General features: G+C 38.6%; 1 protein-coding gene across 1 annotated transcript in view; it reads left to right on the top strand.

Annotated features, from left to right (window-relative positions):
- The window catches only part of KCNH8 (potassium channel, voltage gated eag related subfamily H, member 8), a 246,613-nt gene that overhangs the window by 195,981 nt on the left and 32,437 nt on the right, over nt 1-18,195 (top strand). The window contains exons 10-11 of the mRNA XM_004692289.2: nt 117-366; nt 5,847-6,061. Of these exons, the coding sequence (XP_004692346.1) occupies nt 117-366; nt 5,847-6,061 (465 nt within the window). The remainder of the gene's footprint in view (nt 1-116; nt 367-5,846; nt 6,062-18,195) is intronic.

Genomic DNA, 18,195 nt, shown 5'->3' with positions numbered 1-18,195 from the left:
ATCTTTCCTCTTTGACACTCTATTGGTCAGTGAGGGGTGGATCCCTGTGGGCTTGCAAAGTAAATCAGTTAGACCCCACTTACCCCAAGTTGGTCTCCTCTTTCATTTCTTGACAGCTTTTGAAAGACTTTCCAGATGAACTGCGTTCAGACATCACTATGCATCTAAACAAGGAAATTTTACAGTTGTCCCTTTTTGAGTGTGCCAGTCGTGGTTGCCTCAGATCTCTGTCTCTACACATCAAAACCTCTTTCTGTGCTCCGGGAGAGTATCTGCTGCGTCAAGGAGATGCTTTGCAGGCCATCTACTTTGTATGCTCAGGCTCCATGGAAGTTCTGAAAGACAGCATGGTGCTGGCTATTCTAGGTAGGTGTGAGCTGAAAGTCTTCATGAAATTTTTCTCTGGACCATGTTAAGGAGATGATGTAGAAGGGAAATCTGCTATGGAAAATTATGGCTGAATATGTGGACTCAAGACTGGTCTTCATTTGGGTTTAATTTGCCAACTATGATATTATGAATACTGTATATTAAGTTTACACTGTGCTAAGTGTTGTGTTTAACATATCATTTGATGCTTGTTAAAAATCAAGGAATTTAAACATGTTTGTTTTTAAGGTTACACTGCTTTATAACACTGTACTTGAACCAAAAGTATACAGCATCATACCCTTTCAGATATATGTTATCACACCACACTCACCCAAAGCACACACTCTCCTCCATAACCTCCTGGGCGCCCTCCACACTCTGTTCTCTTCCGTCTGGCAGCTTCAATTCTGCTGTCATATTTCTAGGGTTTGTTACTACTTTGGTTTCATATGACCCTTTGTTTTGTTTCTATATGTTTATGATATAAGTTAAACCATTTAGGATTTTTCTTTCTCCTAATTTATTTCATTCATATCCCAATTCCATTGATGTTGTCACAAATGGGGAGAGCATGTCTTTTTTTATAACTGAGTAGTATTCCATTGTGTATATATCCCACATCTTAATCTTCTCCCCTGTCATTGGGCACCTATTTATCCCTTGCCTATTATAAATAGTCCTATAGTGAACATAGGCATGCACTTAATCCTTCCAATTAGTGGTTTTGCATTTTTCAGTTAGATACCTAGGAATAGAGTTACTAGGTCAAAAAGTGGATCTATTTCTAATATGTTGAGCAACCTCCATACTGTTCTCTATAGAAGTACCAGAGCAGTCCACATTCACACCAGTGGTGTGCAGAGTTTCTTTTTTTCCACATTCTCGTTATCATGAGTTATTTCTGGTCTTTTTGATATGGGACAGGCTCACAGGTGTGAGGTGGTATCTTACTGTGGTTTTAACTTGCATTTCAGAGATGGTAAGTGATGATCAGTATATGTTTATGTAGCCTACTGACCATCTGTACATCAAAATATATCATTTAAGCCAGTACCTGATTCATTCAGACTTTAATGAATATAATTGAATATGTAAATAATAAGTGAAGAAGGTACATACAGACAGTCAAAATAAATGAAAGAGATTTTTTAAGAGGTACACATAAAGTTGTGGATAGAAATTACCTATTGCCATATCTTGTCTTTAAAGACATTTATTTTTCCAGAGCCTTATGGTTTGATATACATGTAAGAACAAATAATAAAAGGTACCACTTTGAACATATCTTATATTGAAATATAGCAACTTACAACAATTCTAGGAACAGAATATAAAAGCATCCTCCATACCATTTAAACATAAGAGGTACAAATTCATAAGAAGTTTCTATATAACTACCATTGTTAGTACATGATTCAATTAGGTATTCTTATTGAAGTAACATTGAATTGCCATAACATTTCATAAGTTTTAGACTTACACCATTAAAAAACCAGCATGAAGAATAATACATTGGCTTACCATTAAAAGTCCAAGTCTCCCCTTCACCATACAATTGTTCCCTTTTACTGGATTTACCCAGCCATCTGCTTTCCCTTCTGGCAACCATTAATTGACATAATAATCTAAAAATATGTTTTTGTTTTATTTAGCTTATCTATTTGTTGTTGTTTTTTTTTTCTATATATACTACATGTGGTCTTGTCTTTTCTTGTGTAAAAAAATAATTGTACTTACATGGAAAGACTTAATCCATTGTTTCTTGTTTCTGGTTCCAATTCCTCCATGAATTATGATTTCCATGTTTCAACGTGGCTCATCTTTGTTTCTGCCATGTCTATATCAAAAGTGATTAAAGTGCAAATTGCCACATGGCCATTCTAAACACGCATCGGTGGTATTGCAACTAAACCTAAACAAAGACAATAAATTAACATTTGCTCTGTGTGGTTAGCATTACGTCAGTGGAAATTGACTATCTCACTTTCCGGATGGCAATAATTGTCTTAATATGGCTAATTCAAATCAATACTGATTTTGATCAACTTAAGTACATGGCCTCACATTTGATCTGAGATACTTAATACATGTTCATTCTGCCAACAAGATGAATTAATATATAATGTTATAGGGGAAAAGTCTCACCACACATCTGTCAAATCATAACTTATTCAAGCAACTCCATTGTCCAATCAATACGTGAAGGCATGTCTTAATCTGATGTCTGGGAAGGCAGTTGACATACAGGCCGGAATCTGTTATGGGAATAGAGTGGTAGCCTTTTCACCTTCATTTCACGTTCCGGTAATTGTGTTTCTTCACCAATGTCTTCATTGATGTTTAAAAGAAAACAACAAAGCCCCGATTAATGCATTCTTCACAGATGGCATCGGTCTGCCTGACTGTAATTAACATAAGTTATGACTGTAACTCAAACAGTTTGCAGATGGATCCCAACCCTTTCCCCCCAACGGGAAAATAACTGATTAGCAAATGTCAATAATAGAATTCTGAAAAACAGAGAGTAGAACAGACCACAGGTGTCTGTCTCCTCTTTTAAAATAGTGCTCCTGAGATAAAGAGTAACCAAGAAACTTAGATCTAGTTCCCAAATCCAGACAATCCCAGTCATGAGAAATGCACAAGACAGTAAACTGAATGAGTATGAGAACCGTGTTATTACCAGTGTTAACACAAGGTCTGGCACATACAGTCAGAGGGCCACCAGTAGTAAGATGGAATTCTTTCTAGAGTGCTAAGTTTAGCAAGATGTTGTTACTACTTGTATAGTTGATGTCACTGTGGCCAAAAATAGCCATACATTGGTCAGCTAAGGTGCCAAAGTGTGATAACCCTGAAGTTACACAAACACCAATTGTTGAGAAAATGTGAGAGCTCATTTTGACAAGACATTGCATCAAGATAAATTCTCAGATATACAAAATTTGATAATTTGCACTATTCGCTGCATCCTGGCTATCTTTATATCCCATATCAGTCCCAACTCTGAGTTTTTGAGCAGAAAATTAGGTTTCTAAGAAAATGTGCAAGAATCAAAATTTCCATGATTGGTGGTGTTGGTAACCACAATAAATTACACCTGGATTCTTCAGCTCCTTGTCAATATTCACTCCCTTAGTGTCTGTAAAGATAGAGTTTAGTCTTTTTATTCCTATCAGAGCAGGCTTGATTTCAAGGTTTAAAGACAATATTAATTTGAAAGTAATATACCTAGGAGAATGTAATAATTTTTAAATGCTCCGTTTTTCATCTTCTATAAATATGTATGAATGTCTCAGGTATGCATAATTTGGATGTTCCCTTTTACTGTTATTTTCAGTAAAACCAACTTTTATTGAATCCCGCTACATTCCAGAGACTTTATTTCCAGAAATGCTGGTCACAATAAAAACTAAAATTTAGAAGTTAAGACATTAATTGAATAGAGTCTGTTTTATAACATCCCAAAGATATTATTTGTTTGATGGCTTTTTGGTGGGTTGGTTAATTGTCAGTTGCTGGTTCCTATGAAATGGAGCAGAGTAACTATGAAAAAAACAATTAAAATCAGAGCCTGGGCAAGGTGCTATTTGAGGACAGCGTAAAGATGCAAAAAGTCCTAAGTTGTAGCCCTGAACCCAGTATCCTCTGTGAACTTGGTATATTACCTCAGCTTTTAACCTAAGTTTGTCTGAGAATTCAGTGGATTTTCTTTCTGATTTCTCAACTGGATGTTTAGCAAATTTGAAGAAACCTGAACCTCTAATCTATAAATGTGAAGCTTTAAGCAATCTTTTGTTAGCACTGTACAGTTATGCTCTCCTTCCTGCTAAGTTGATACAATTTAAATCAATTCATAGATTTTAAAGAGTCAAATACATTATTCGATATTATCTAATCAACAGTCTCAAGCCTGTAAAATAGATCCCAGGAAGGTGAAGTCCAACCAACAACCAGATAGGCTGAGGTTTTACAAGCAAAATATCAGGGGGTGCTGGGTGTGGGCTGGGACATACAGGACCTGCAAGATTCTGTTAATGCTATCTCCCCGGGATGGCACAAGTGAAGAGCACATAGTGTTAGTCAGTTTTTTTTCTTTTATTGAAGGACCACTGGTTTATAACATTAGATAAGTTTCATTAGATTAGAAATCAACCTCTATCTATTATTTCAGTAAGTTCATAACTAAATATCCTGTTTTATCCTTCACATTATAATTGATACCTTTTAGCCACTTAACCCACATCCTTCCCTTATAATAATCACTAATTTGTCTTAGAGTCTAAAAGATTATTTTTTTCATTCAGTTTATTATTTTTTTGGTTTTTCTACATACCCACATATGAGTGAAATCATAGTGTTGGTCTTTCTCCATCCAATTTAGCTGTCACTAAGCATGTAAGCCCATCCATATTCTTGTAAATGACTGGATTTCATCTTTTTCATGGCTGAGTAGTATTCTTGTGTGTGTGTGTGCATGCATGCACGTGTGCATGCATACAACATCTCTTCTATCTAATTACTTGTCAATGGGTACTTAAGTTGTTCCCAGCACATGGCTATTGTAAATAATGTTCCAATAAACATGGGAGTATATATATCTTTTTTAATTAGTTTATATATATATATATTTTTTTTTGAGGGTAAATGTCCAGAAGTGGGATAACTGGATAAATAAAAGCTTTCTTTTTAATTTTCTCAGTAATCTCCATACTGCATACTGCTTTGCATAACACAGCACCAACAGTGTATGAGGGCCCCTGTCTCTCCACTGTGTCTGTACTTCTTGTCACTTTCTTTTTGACAAAGAGAATTTTTTTAACACCTGGCAGAGCTATAGAACTACGCTTGTTTTTTACATTTTTATGGAATAGAATTCTTTGTCCATCATGTCTTATAGTTATCTCTGCCTCCCACCTCTGAAAAGAGGAACGAAGGTTCCTCTTCCCACATCACCCTCTATCAAAATTATTAATACATCTCCTGATGGTCTTACCTCAGTAACATAGAGCCTTTTTATACCTTCAGAGCCTCTTTCATTTCCCTTGAAGTGTTAAGGCCAATGGGACAAAAATAGCAAAGGGCTTGTTTCAAGTGATTTACTGATCCTGTGAGACCCATATAACCTACAGTTCGTGGCCTTGACCCTCCAAGTACCACCCAGGGACAGTGTGATCAGTCAGGGGACATTTAGCACTGTCGAGATATTTTCGGTTGTCATGACTGAGGGTGGGGAATGTGACTGTAAGAGCCTGTTAAACATTGTACTAAGTGAATAAGAAAAGGCTCTCCCCAATGAAGAATTATCATGCCCCAAGTTGCAACACTGCTGAGGTTGAAACCCCTCCTCCAGATAAATGTTCTTCTCTTTTCAGTGTAATTACGCAGAAATGAAGCTTGTAAGTCAAATGAATTTTCCAGTTTTAAGTTTGTTTTATTTTTAAGTGACTTTTTTTTTTTTTTACTTTTTCAAGGGAAAGGAGATTTAATTGGCGCAAATCTATCAATTAAGGACCAAGTGATCAAGACCAATGCAGATGTGAAGGCTTTAACCTACTGTGATCTCCAGTGTATCATCCTCAAAGGACTCTTTGAAGTGCTGGACCTTTACCCAGAATATGCCCACAAATTCGTAGAAGACATTCAGCACGACCTCACATACAACCTTCGAGAAGGTCATGAGAGTGATGTAAGTCTCCCTTCTAATTAGTCCCAAGGCCTAATAGCATGGGGCCAGGAGATTATAAACAGTGAGCATGTATGGCATGACTTCACTTTAAAAAAAATCTCTAAATATATAAGCTATGACTATTTAGCCATTAGTTGAGCAATTAAATAATTAGCTAGAGTCAAACCTGGACTTTATCATCAACATTCCAGGAAAGTATTATTTGTGGATAACATCTCAACTCATCTCTTGCTTATTTTCATGTATTTATAACCAGAATTAATTTTAATAATATATAATATTTAACTAGAGGTGTGTGGTTTCTCCAGAATTTAAAGATTTCCAGGTAGAGTTGATTGTGTTTATAGTTGTTCTGTTCCATTTATTTGACATGAATTTTGCTTAAGAATAATCTTTTTGTTAACCAGAACCCAAAGCACTCTAAAAATAACTAAATATGCATATGAGGATTAGCACCAAAGATTGTCACACTGAACACATAATGAACATTTTATGAAATATATATTTGCTGCATGTTTCCATTTATACAAACAGCCTTCCTGTCAAAATATGTACCGAACTGCATCCTGTGACTAAGCTGATCGTGAATATGACTTCATTAGGTGTGTCAGAGAGACAAAAGATTTAATAGGAATGATTGTTGAAAGGCAAGCCAGAGCATGCATAGCATTATATAACAACAAAAGCCTTGCTCTGTTTTCTTGAGCTTTGTCCCCAATATTTGCAATACTCAATTCCTACCCCCCCACCCCAGGAGTCTAAAAAGCTATTATTTGAACAACCCCATGTATTCTGTTAGTCATTGCTATTCTCCACTTTAAAAGCTAGAGAAAGAATCCTAATTGTGCCTGGCTTCATTTTGGTGGAGGAACTCACAACAGTCCTACAGAAATGGTCTCCTATTCTAAAGTTCAGGATTAGCAATTCTGAGGAGACATTCATAGTAGTACACAGCAAAGGATATGTCCACGTTTCTTGGAAACCTATTTGTGCTAACCATTCTGTTTATACAAAGATCTCATTTAGTGTTTAAAATTACTCAGTAAGGTACATGTCAGTCAATTTTTATGGAACTACAAACAGATTTAGATGGTCCAGTAACTTGTACATCATCACACAAACTTGTAGGTGACTGTGAACAGAGGCTGTGTTCAGGTCACTAGCACCTCAAAATCTAAGGCACTTTGTATGTCTTCCCATTTGACAAACTGAACTTTAAAACCACAGGTGCCTTTTGTGCTCCATGACAGCCTAATATGACAACTGTTTTTGAAGCATGAAGGTAAATTAAGGGGTGGAAGTTACTAAAAAGGCAAGAAGAAGTGAGAGATTGAGAAGTAGCCAACATTCCCCAGCATGGGAAAAATGAAAATTTTTGAACCCCAATATTTCCTATTTGATTACTTTTTAAGGCCCACAAGGTCACAATTTATGGCCTTCATCATAGACTAAAAGTGTATTCTTTTATTCTATTTGCTGAAACATTCATCGGAATGATTTTAAAACTCCGAGATCTGAGTTGCCAGTGGGATGGATCATTTTGATTACCTGTTTTTCTTTCTTACCTCTTTTGGTAACAGATGTCATCATTTGGTTTAAATGTTGCTATTCGTTCTGAAAACTGTCCCTCTTATAACTCTACAAGCAGGATAAAGTTTCTTTCGGCAGACAGAAAGAGTACCAGCAAATCACATCGCCGAAAAAGTTCACAAGACTTTGTTAAGTCTCTCTCCACTCTGTCCCTACTCCAGAGTGGCAACCTTGACTACTAAGACATGACTTTTCCAACCCCTCAGACCAAAGTCAGGGATGTTGACCAAGAGCCCTCTCGTTCACAAGGCTTGGTCTCCATTCCCTGGGCACCACAGGGCCCCTGAAATCTGTTCTGCCTTGGCAGCTCCACTTGCTATCTCCTTTGGGGGGGAGGAGTGGTGGGGGAGGGGAGGGGTGGCTGAATTTAGGAGCAGGCTCTCCCTGCTCTTTGGGATTCCAGAAGTTCCAGGTGGTCAGAGCACCTGAACGTCAGCCTCCTTCATCCACTGTGACTGCTCCTCAGCCACTGTGACTGCTCCTTTCTCTTCTATTCTGTACTTTCACCAAGTGAAATAGCAAATTCCTTCAAGAAAGTTCCAGGGCAATTGTGGCGCTCACGTTGCTTCCCTTTACTCAGTGTGCGTCTCCCTGCTCACAGTTCTCCATGTCTTTACTTACCTGAGTTGGTGACTCTCCAGTGCTTTCTGTTATTTTATGCATTTTGTCCAGCTTCAGGATTCTTTATTACTGAGGTTTAGTAGTTCAATGCACATTAATTCATCATGGTCGGAACAAAACAATGACTTCTTTTCAGAGGTTCTCTGTAGCTACATTTTGAGGGACAAATGAAGTGACACTTACCTGAAATCTCAATTGTCTTGTATTTCCTAAACTTTTAACTCTAGAAACTTCGATGTACATCTGTAACCAGGAATCTGGCATGTTATACTTCCAAAAAGCAAGAAAAGTTTGGGGTACCCTTCTCTGTAGTGTGACACTTAGGGGAAGTTCTACTGATAGTAACTTAGGGTCATGGATCACCACTCTGCTCTACAGCTTGCTCTGGTTGTGGAAACTGGCCCTTGTGCTGGATTTCCATGCACGCACACTCAAAAATTTCCAACCACACCAAGTGTTTGGTGGGCTGAAGCTTTTGTGGAAAGTTAGTCATGGTTGGAGGAATATTTGCATGAAAGTGCAAAGATGTAAATGTAACTTATCTGTTTTTAGTCTTTAAAAAAAAAATACCACATGTCCAGTCATTTGTTCCTGATTTCACCTCTCTTTCTATCCTCCAGCCCCCCACCTTTATCCCCACCCCCCATTATTTCTGATACATTCTAGCTGACTTCAGCCTCTTGAGCTCTGTGGCAAGTTGCCACTTTTGCCTTCTAGATCTCACCTTGTGGGCCCAACTGGCTTATAAACTAGCAGCTTATAAGCATCTGGGTACAGAGAAGACAAATAATGAACCACTTTAAAAGAAAAAATCAAAAAGCATTTTAGGAAACTTTCAAAATTAAAAAGAGATACACATGTAGCAGTAAGCTATAGCCCCTAAGATTGTGATAAATTATATATAACTTCAGAATGACAGCTCAGCCACTTCTTATAGAAAATTAATTAAAATGTATGCTACTTTCTAAGTTAGTGAAAAGAACAGCTAGCAATTATTCTGACCTCCTGTTAATTATGCTTTTCATGCAGCCAGTGTTTTTTCTATATTTGCCCTCATTTATATTTCCTGGGTGACCCCAATAATGGCATGGATTAATTTGGCTATTTCTATCTACACAGATTATGAGAAATTTGCTTCAGTGCTTCTCATGGTAAACCCTATAAAATTGATTTTAGCACAAACTTGTCTGTTATTGGTGGTTAAATTTAGTTTGTCTTAACATAAAAATTTTGAATTTGTGATAAGCAAATAAATGACTGATGTGTATTTAAAGTCTGCCTTCAAAATGAATAATGCTAGCGGGCTGCAGATCAGATATGATGGGGCTACATATAAAAATACCCTGGGCTTTGCACGAGGTGAACATGGACTTGATTGTGAAGCAACAAATTTGTTGCTGAACATAATGCTCAGTTCTCTAGTTTAACTTAGTGAAGGGCTTCTCCATGATGACCTCTATTAAATACTGTGTGCGGATTATTTCATTTCCCCTCATCTTTCATTATTGTCGGTATAATCTGATCAGTTTAAAAAAAATCCCCTTTAGTTGCTCCCCCCCATTTAGTAAAGATGGAAATAGCTCCCCAGTTTCCTGAAGACCAGTGGCCTCTAGGTGATGGCTTTTTTTTTTTAAGGTTTATTTATTTATGCATACAGAACTGGGGTACAGGAGGTGCAGGGGCGGTTAGAGGATTCATCAGAGACAGAGTGGGGAGCAGAAACGGCCGACTAATGAAGGATACTGCTGAGGGGTCGGAAGAGGTCTGCTGCGCCATGTGGATCACCTCTGGAGCAGGGTTCAAACTCATTCTGAAGTGGCTTTAGCTTCTTGGTGTGTTTTAACCCTGTTGCACCACCAGGGAGGGCCCCAAGGTGAAGGCTTTTGAACCCCCATCTCCAGTACAGCTTAAGAAGTCACCCCAAAGTTCAGAGAAGGTCCCTGCAGCACAGGCAAGGCAGTCCTTGGAAAGCACCCACTCTCAGTAGCTTTTTTCCACTTTGACATTTGATAGCCCTTGGGTGGCTCCTGGGGCTAACCCACATCAGCGCAAACTCTCATCATAATATACGCTTCCCCCTCCCTGCTAACACACACTCTGTAGACCAAGCACCACGTTGAAATAACATCATTCCAAAATTCAATGCCTCAGTCTGGACCCTCAGGTGAAACAAATATGTGATAATAAGTCCATACAAAGTTCCAGCGCAGTCGCATGTATTAGTCAACCCCAAATGTAAATAAACATAACTGAATGTAAAGGCCCCGTGACAATGGAAGAGTCTACTTGTCCTCCCTGCCCGTGGTTTGCTTGCACATGGCGCATGTATGTATGGTTGGTGCTCAGTTGGGTGAGGAGTGAAACAATGATCCTCTCTGCTCTATCCTCACTCCCTTTCCTCCAGCCTGCCTTTTAATCTCATCTGTCACCTTTTTAAAATAATATACTAGTTTATTTTTACATCACTCTGTGCCTTTTTCCATCTCATTTATAACCCCCGTGGGCTTCCCATCACCAAATCACCCGTGTGCCCTCGCCATAGTCCCGTGTACTCCCCCCCCATTTGTTCCTATTCCCCACTCCACCCCCGTAAAATGTCTCTGGTATATATTCGTTCATTATTATTATTATAAAGCCCCCCCGGGTCCTTCATGCTCTTGCTATGAGTGAAACCATCTGGTATTTTTTCTTTTTCTTTCTGGCTTATTTCACTAAGCATGTTCCCTTCCAGCTCCATCCATGTTGCTGCAAAAGGCATGCATTTATCTTTTTGATTGCTGAGTAATATTCCATTGTGTATATAGACCACATCCGTTTAATCCAGTCATCTACTTTTGGGCATTTGGGTTGATTCCATGTCTTCCCTACTGTAAATAAAGCAGCAATAAACATGGGGGGGCATGACCTCTCATATTTTCTCCAGCACTATACTCCAGCAAAGCCACCTGCTTTCCCTTCTGACATGGTGCTCAGTCCCTGCCCACCTGTTCTCTTCTTTCTCCCTGCTACACCAGCCAGTCCTCTGGCCTTTCCCTATCACCTACTCTGGCGTCTACCTCCCCTCCCAGTTACCTTCTATCACATCACTTTTTCTTTCTCATAGTATGTGTCAAGATCTAGAGATACTTCAATATGCTTATTTTCTTGTACATGATGAATTTCTCCTACTAGAATGTTTACGTTTCTGGAATTTCTACCTTGTTCTATGCTGAACTTTCAGTGCCTAAGTCAGAGTATGATGCAGACTCAATATTTAACCGATAGTTGAACAAATAATGAATGAATCTCAAAAACTTTGGGAACTGGGACCTACATAAAGTTTTGAGAAAATGAGTAGTCTTTGAAGATAGCAGCTTACATAGCCAGAAAATGGAGTCTAAAATGAAAAGTTAAAGGAACCTAGAATTCTATTCCTCAGAAGTAACAAAGCTGCAGAGTCAGTAGTAGGATTTGAAAGAAAAGTTAAATTGAAAAGCACCAGTTTTTCACTTCCTCCAGATTCAACACAAGAGGTTTTCAAACGCTATAGAACCTATTTATGCTGAAAAATATGAGGGGCAAACCAACCGTTGGTTGTGATTATTACCACATTGGTAACGTGATTATTACCATAGGTGGTTGGCATATTGAGCTGTGTTACGATGAAAAAGAACCCACTTTCAAATCTAAGCTGATACATATTTTCTACAGAAATAGATGAACTCTTAAAACACTCCTTCCTCAGAAAGTAGAGAATCAGTACTGCTAACCAGTAAATCATTCTAAACTTTTGTTTCCCTATCTGTTACCCAGGGCATGAAGCTAGAACTTTTTTGGTGAAATGAATTTACATATGGAAAACTTCAGGCTCTAGGAATGAGGCTTAATGGTTTTGATTATAAAATATCTGAAGCTTAATATTTATGATTATAGATATCAGAACTCAGACATCCAGGGCCCTCCTTGGTGGCGCAGTGGGTTAAAGTACAGCACTGCAAAGCTAGCCGCAGCTGTTTCAGCACGAGTTCAATCGCCAGCCAAGGCGGTGACTCACATGGCACAGGCAGACCTCTCCTGTCCCCCCACTGCTCCCCTCAACAGTGGTTTTCAGTAGATCTGCCTGTTCTGCTCCCCACTCAGTCTCTGGTCAGCCCAATCATCACTCCTGTACCTCTGGCCTGTACCCCAGTTTTGTGTGCATAAATAAATCTTTTTTAAAAATTATAGATAGCAGGCGTGGCAGACCTCTCTGACCCGCCCGCTGCTCCCCTCAGCAGTGTACTTCGTCCATCCGCCTGTTCTGCTCCCCACTCTGTCTCTGGTGAAGCCTCTCACCCTCCGCATCTCTGGCCTGTACCCCAATTCTGTATGTATAAATAAATAAATCTTTAAAAAAGAAATTATAGATAGCTGTAATTAATAGCTATGATTAGAAAAATATTTCCTCAAAATTGTATATAGGTCCGTTGCCCTGATAATAAACTGCAAGGCATAAAATCTGTTTCTTGTGCAATGGAATCCTGTCAAGTGTTTCTCACTTCCTTGGTCAGTGTGAGCCTTGGAGATCGCAAGTGTGAGCTAATACTTCTCCGTCTGTCCAGATCCCTGTCCAGTACGTGGTCACTCCATGTCTTTCACCTGTAAAGGTGAATCTTTATTCGTTTTCAGAAGGTAACCCTGTCTCAAATAAAACCATCACTGGAAAAAAATCTAACTCCCACACATTTTTGAGTTGTCCACTCAGACCTCCTGGCCCTGCAAAATTTCTTGTGTAATTAAAGCACTCTATATCCATGTGGTTCAACTCCAAGCTTCCTCTCTCAGATAAAAACAAGCCTGAATAGACTTTTCAGGTGAAGTCTGTGATTTGCCAACATCTCTTGCCTTTTATGTGACTATATTACAATTTAATTCAAGATTGTACTGAAAAAGGAGCTATTTCCAAAGGAAGGACTTGGTTTAAATTTAGCCCTTATTTCAATCTGAAATAAGATTGGGCTGCTTAGAAACAATTTTCTTGAAAATGATTTACTGAATAGTAATAATTTTTAAAATCAGATCTGACAGCTCAGATACTTAGCTCTTCACGAGTAGCCTGTGTGTAGGTGTGCTTCTGCTAGCTCAGTCTTGTGTAATGAGAGAACATAATTGATTCTGCACCTTTCTGGGGTAATTGTTCTTAGAAAATTGCATATTGAAAAAGACTCCTGTGTTCTTTTATCATGTCAGCTTTCCTTGCCATCTCAGGCACAACAGGTGTTTTGTTTGTCAGTGGCGCATTTTAAAATACTCTTCCATGACAGCCAAAAATCCTTCCTTGATATAGCTGGTAGTGAACTCTTTGACCGACCACACACCTTTACAGTGCTTAAGACAGTGCCTTAGGTGATGGAAAATGGCCTGGAAATGTTATCTGCATCCTATATATGTTATAGTTTCAGAAACTTTCCTCATAGTGCTATCCTGCAGGGAACCCAGAGATTCTAGCAAACACAATTCCTGGAAGGAGAGATTGCACTTCATCGGTGTCTCCCAAGCACCTGTAGTGTGTTTACACTCATGAGGCTGAGTAAATGATGATTGTTCTAGAACTTAACATTCCATGGACACATCCTACTTCACCTGATTGTTGTCCTCGCCTCTGCTTAGTGACTGCCTGAGCTTATTGCTTCTTTCCCTCCAGTACTGTTACTCTTATCCCCTTCTTTATCCTTCTTAAAGATGGTCATGGGGACTGAACACCACTGAGCTCTAAGTTTACACTCTTCTTCTAACCTTGAAGTTGCCTTTTCTACCCAGTCTCATGGTTCAGAGGGGTGAGGCTTTATAAAAGTTGTAAAACAAAAGAAAGAAGTTATTCTTTCTTTTCCAAATTCTGACTTTAGAGCAGAGCTAGTGTGATGCTTTGGCAAATGAGCCAATCTCAGAATCCTGGTAAGCTTGGTGACAATTCCACATGAATCAGGCAATGGAAATCCAATTCATATAGCATTAGGTGATTGAAAATAGCCTGGAAATGTTATTTGCATCCAATATATTTTTTATGTTCTGAAACTTTCCTCATTGCTATCTTTCAGGGCACCCAGAGGTTCCCTAGAACTAGAGATTTACTGTTGAGTATTCCAGGTATTTTGTGGGGTCATAGAAAACACACACACACACACACACACACACACACACCTTTGAATCTCAAGAATTCTTATGATCTGGTTCTCAATCTGTTAGCGTTTTCTCCCATGTCTTACTTCTTTTTTTCCCTTCTCCATTATTCTCTACTACAAGGGACTTGCTGACTTGGTCTCTATGTCCACATGGCAGGAAACAGGAAGACAGCAGTACTTAATTCAAGTGGATAGTAGATTAAGCCAAAGTCTCTTAGTTAGTTCTAGACTCCAAAAGACTATATGGTTCATCTTAAGTCAAGTGACCACCTAAGTTTCATCCATTATTGCAGCTGTGCTTGTGTGCATGCGTGTGTGCATAAGTTGCATAGTCACGCATGGAAGGAGATTGCACTACAGTGATATGGTGGTTTCCATGGCAAGGAGGAGTTGGGATAAGAGACTGGATGCTAAAAAGGGGTGGATAGGCAGGAATAGCTGTTGGATCAATGAATCAAAGCTAGTATATGAACTGTGGGCAGCTGCTGTGGGTTACACAATAACATTTGAACAACATTTCCTAGAAACCAAATCCCATGTAATATATGTTACAAATAAAGGCACATGAAATAGAGCACACCCCAAAAGCTATAAACCACCCTGAGTGGGCTCAAATTTCACCTCCCATTTTCTCCTGTATCACCTTTTGTCAGTCAAATAGTGTGAGACCTTCACTGCAGAGATGTCAGCCACATTTTATAGCATCTTGGTATTTCAGCTTGTATTTACAAGTTGAACAGAGAGCAGTTAGATTTTTAAATTCTTTGAGGGGAAAAGGGCGTAAGCTGGGTTGAGAAAGCCAAAGGACAAAGAGGCCACCTGCCATCCCATAAACAAGACAAAAAAGTCTCTCTTCCCCTAGTTCCCTGGTTGCTTCCATGAGGCAGGGGATAGCAGATGTTTGGCCTGAAATAAAAAGGGGCAGATTTGAATAGGCTCACACATACAAATAGGCCCAGCTCAACTTAGGCAAATTTCTTGAAATGAAAAACTAGCTACGAATCCTCAAACTGGACCCAACGACTCTTGCAAGGAAACCAGTGGTCCCCATTCTACACCGCAATTTTTTTTTAAATACATTTGCAGCAATATGGATGGACATTTATCACATTGTGTGCTAAGCGAACTAAGTCAATGACAAAGATAAATACTAGGTATCACTTATAGGTGGGATCTAAAACAGTTGAACTTGTGAAAACCTTCCTCTGTTTCTACAGTGGTGGATACTGCATTTCTGACGCTTGGGTAAGCCTTAGGGGTGAAGGGAAGAGTTTGCCCTCTTGCATTTCTCCTAGACACCTCAGCTAACAGCCCTCTCCTCTGGACAAAGGCCCTGTGAGATACAGATAATATTGATGAAGCTCATGGGGTAGTGACTTAGACAGCCAAGTTGTATGCTAAGCACTTTGCAAGCATGAAATTATTTTACTCTTACTATAACTTTGGAGATAAACTGTTCAGTTTATGTACTAGATAAGAAACTAGCTAAAGAAGATTCCCTCACAAGTAAGCAAAGAGGTGAGGAACTGCAGTTTCAGTCCCAAACCACAGGACTCTAAAACTCAATTGAAAGTTATTGTAAGTTCATTCATCAAAACAGTTCTTGGTTTGTCCCTGAATCCTATGCATCCTGAATACCGGCTGTATTATAAGATTTTGGAGAATTCACAAGAAACATGTTTTCATGGGAAAATACGTTCCGCATGTCAAATATATAAAGAAAAAGAGAATCACAGCTTTTTGATCATTCACCACGCTGCACACTTTTGATTTGTGCACACTTTACTTTCCTGTATGTTATACTTCAATGAGAAAACCTTTTTAATGAGAAAACAAAAAAAATGAATCATAAGAATTCACCCAAGTTGTAAGTGGATAACTGTTGTATACATTTAAGTCCTTTGAGAGCAATAACTATATTCTATTCATCTTTGTAATATTTTTCCTACTGAAATTGTTGGTACCAATTCTGTATTTAATGAAGCTTATTGGAATTTCAACCATTCATTTGTGTAAGTTCCCACACCCACAGATTAATAGTGTTAAAGCTGGAAGGGACCGTATGTGCCATCCAGTAAAACTAAGTTTTTCTCTTGATGACAGGTGTCTTAAGGGGAAAAAGAAAAATCTGTTCACTTACAGAGCAAAATTCGAGTCATTGGTTAGATAGATAACCAAACTGAATTATGTACCTTGAATGTGTTAGATTACTGCCTTCCCACAGTCAAAGAGGACTTGCATTATGGATAAAATCTCCCATCTACAACTCCAAGTGTGCATTTCAAATAAAATTCAGTCAGCAAACTCAAAATTTATCTTATCAAGTTTTCATTTCTCTTGTCAACTGAATACTTAGCGGACTACTGATGGATGAGAAAAGGATGCTAGTGCTTATTCAGTAGGTTGTTTACTCATTTAATTTAATATTTAATCACTGGGAACTGGGCTAACAGCTCAGTTAGGAACTAGTGCCTGAGCGGTGCACTGCCTAAAATACAGAATTGATGAACAAATCAAACATTATAGAGTCCAACACTAGTTTTCTAAATTAAAGTCTCAGGCATTTGTCCACTAACAGCTACTGCCACGAATCACCTTAACTTGCCTCAAAGTAGCTAGTGTCCTTTAGGCCTTCTGGCTTTTAACAGGGGCTGTTCTGGATTTTGAGAAGAACACCCACTTTAATCTTCTTAACCTTAATGATAGTTTTGTCTCATCAGGAACCTCACTATGCTAAAAATTTCAGGAAAGACTTCTCATTGACTGGAGTGGCAAACCATTGTCACTTGGCCATTTGACGTGGCCTCTTGCCTAGTACTGCGTTTCTTTGCTCATAAGTCCATCCATTTATTAACTAGTGCTGTGGTCACAGACTAGTCCTGGGAGAATTTCTTCCCATTCAAGTCGGTCTTTTCAAGTTCTTCTTCCTCTCTCGTTGACTCAGTGTTCCACAGTAAATTTATGAACTCTCCTTCTACCAGTAGTTCAAATGTCAAGAGTCTTTCAGTTTCTTTCCAGACTCACTTCTTGGTGAGAATTTAGAGCCCTTCTTATTAATCGAAATAAATAAAAATCTCTGTGAAGTCTAAGTGTATCACATTTACCAACAAATAATCCTTTCTCAGTACTTCTTATATATACACCCCTTTTCAAATGCCTATATTAATATAAAAGAATTGGGAGTATCAGTGAGAGAAGCAATATTTGTTTATTTTTATTAAGGGAATGTTGTTTTACAATACTGTATGATTGAGAAATACAGGATTCATCTCTCAGGTATATATTTTTTTCTTTATTTTTATATATCTATTTACTTTACTGTTCACTTTATAACAACCTTTACTTCCCCTGCTCATTCCTCCCTCCTGACTCCTCTCAGATAGATTGTACATCACACCCACCACCAAGGCACCCATAGTCTTCCAACCTAGTCCACTGGGTCCCTTTCCCCCTCTGCTCTCCAATATTATTAACTTAGGGTCTTGTCCCCTTTTCTCAATCAACTTGCACATACATTATCTGTGGAATTGTTAAGATTTTTTAAAAGACATAATCTTACTCAATTTTTTTTGTTCTTGTGAAACGATTTGGTAGCCTACAACTTATATGGATAGTCTTGAATGTTTTACTGCAGTGAATACTTCACTGTTTGGATGATGTTAATTTAGTAATGTGCCCCATGTCATCCTTGGTGATAGGTACATTTCTGCAGTTAATCCTCTAATCCCACACCTAGACCTAACTGTTGCAGCTTAGAGTCTGTGGGTGCAATGATTAAAGCAG

The sequence above is a fragment of the Condylura cristata genome, unplaced genomic scaffold, assembly GCF_000260355.1.
Source record: "Condylura cristata isolate star-nosed mole 26May11 unplaced genomic scaffold, ConCri1.0 scaffold00033, whole genome shotgun sequence".
Classification (NCBI taxonomy): domain Eukaryota; kingdom Metazoa; phylum Chordata; class Mammalia; order Eulipotyphla; family Talpidae; genus Condylura; species Condylura cristata.
Note: the sequence above shows the minus strand (reverse complement) of the source record. Positions and strands in the feature narration are given on the sequence as shown.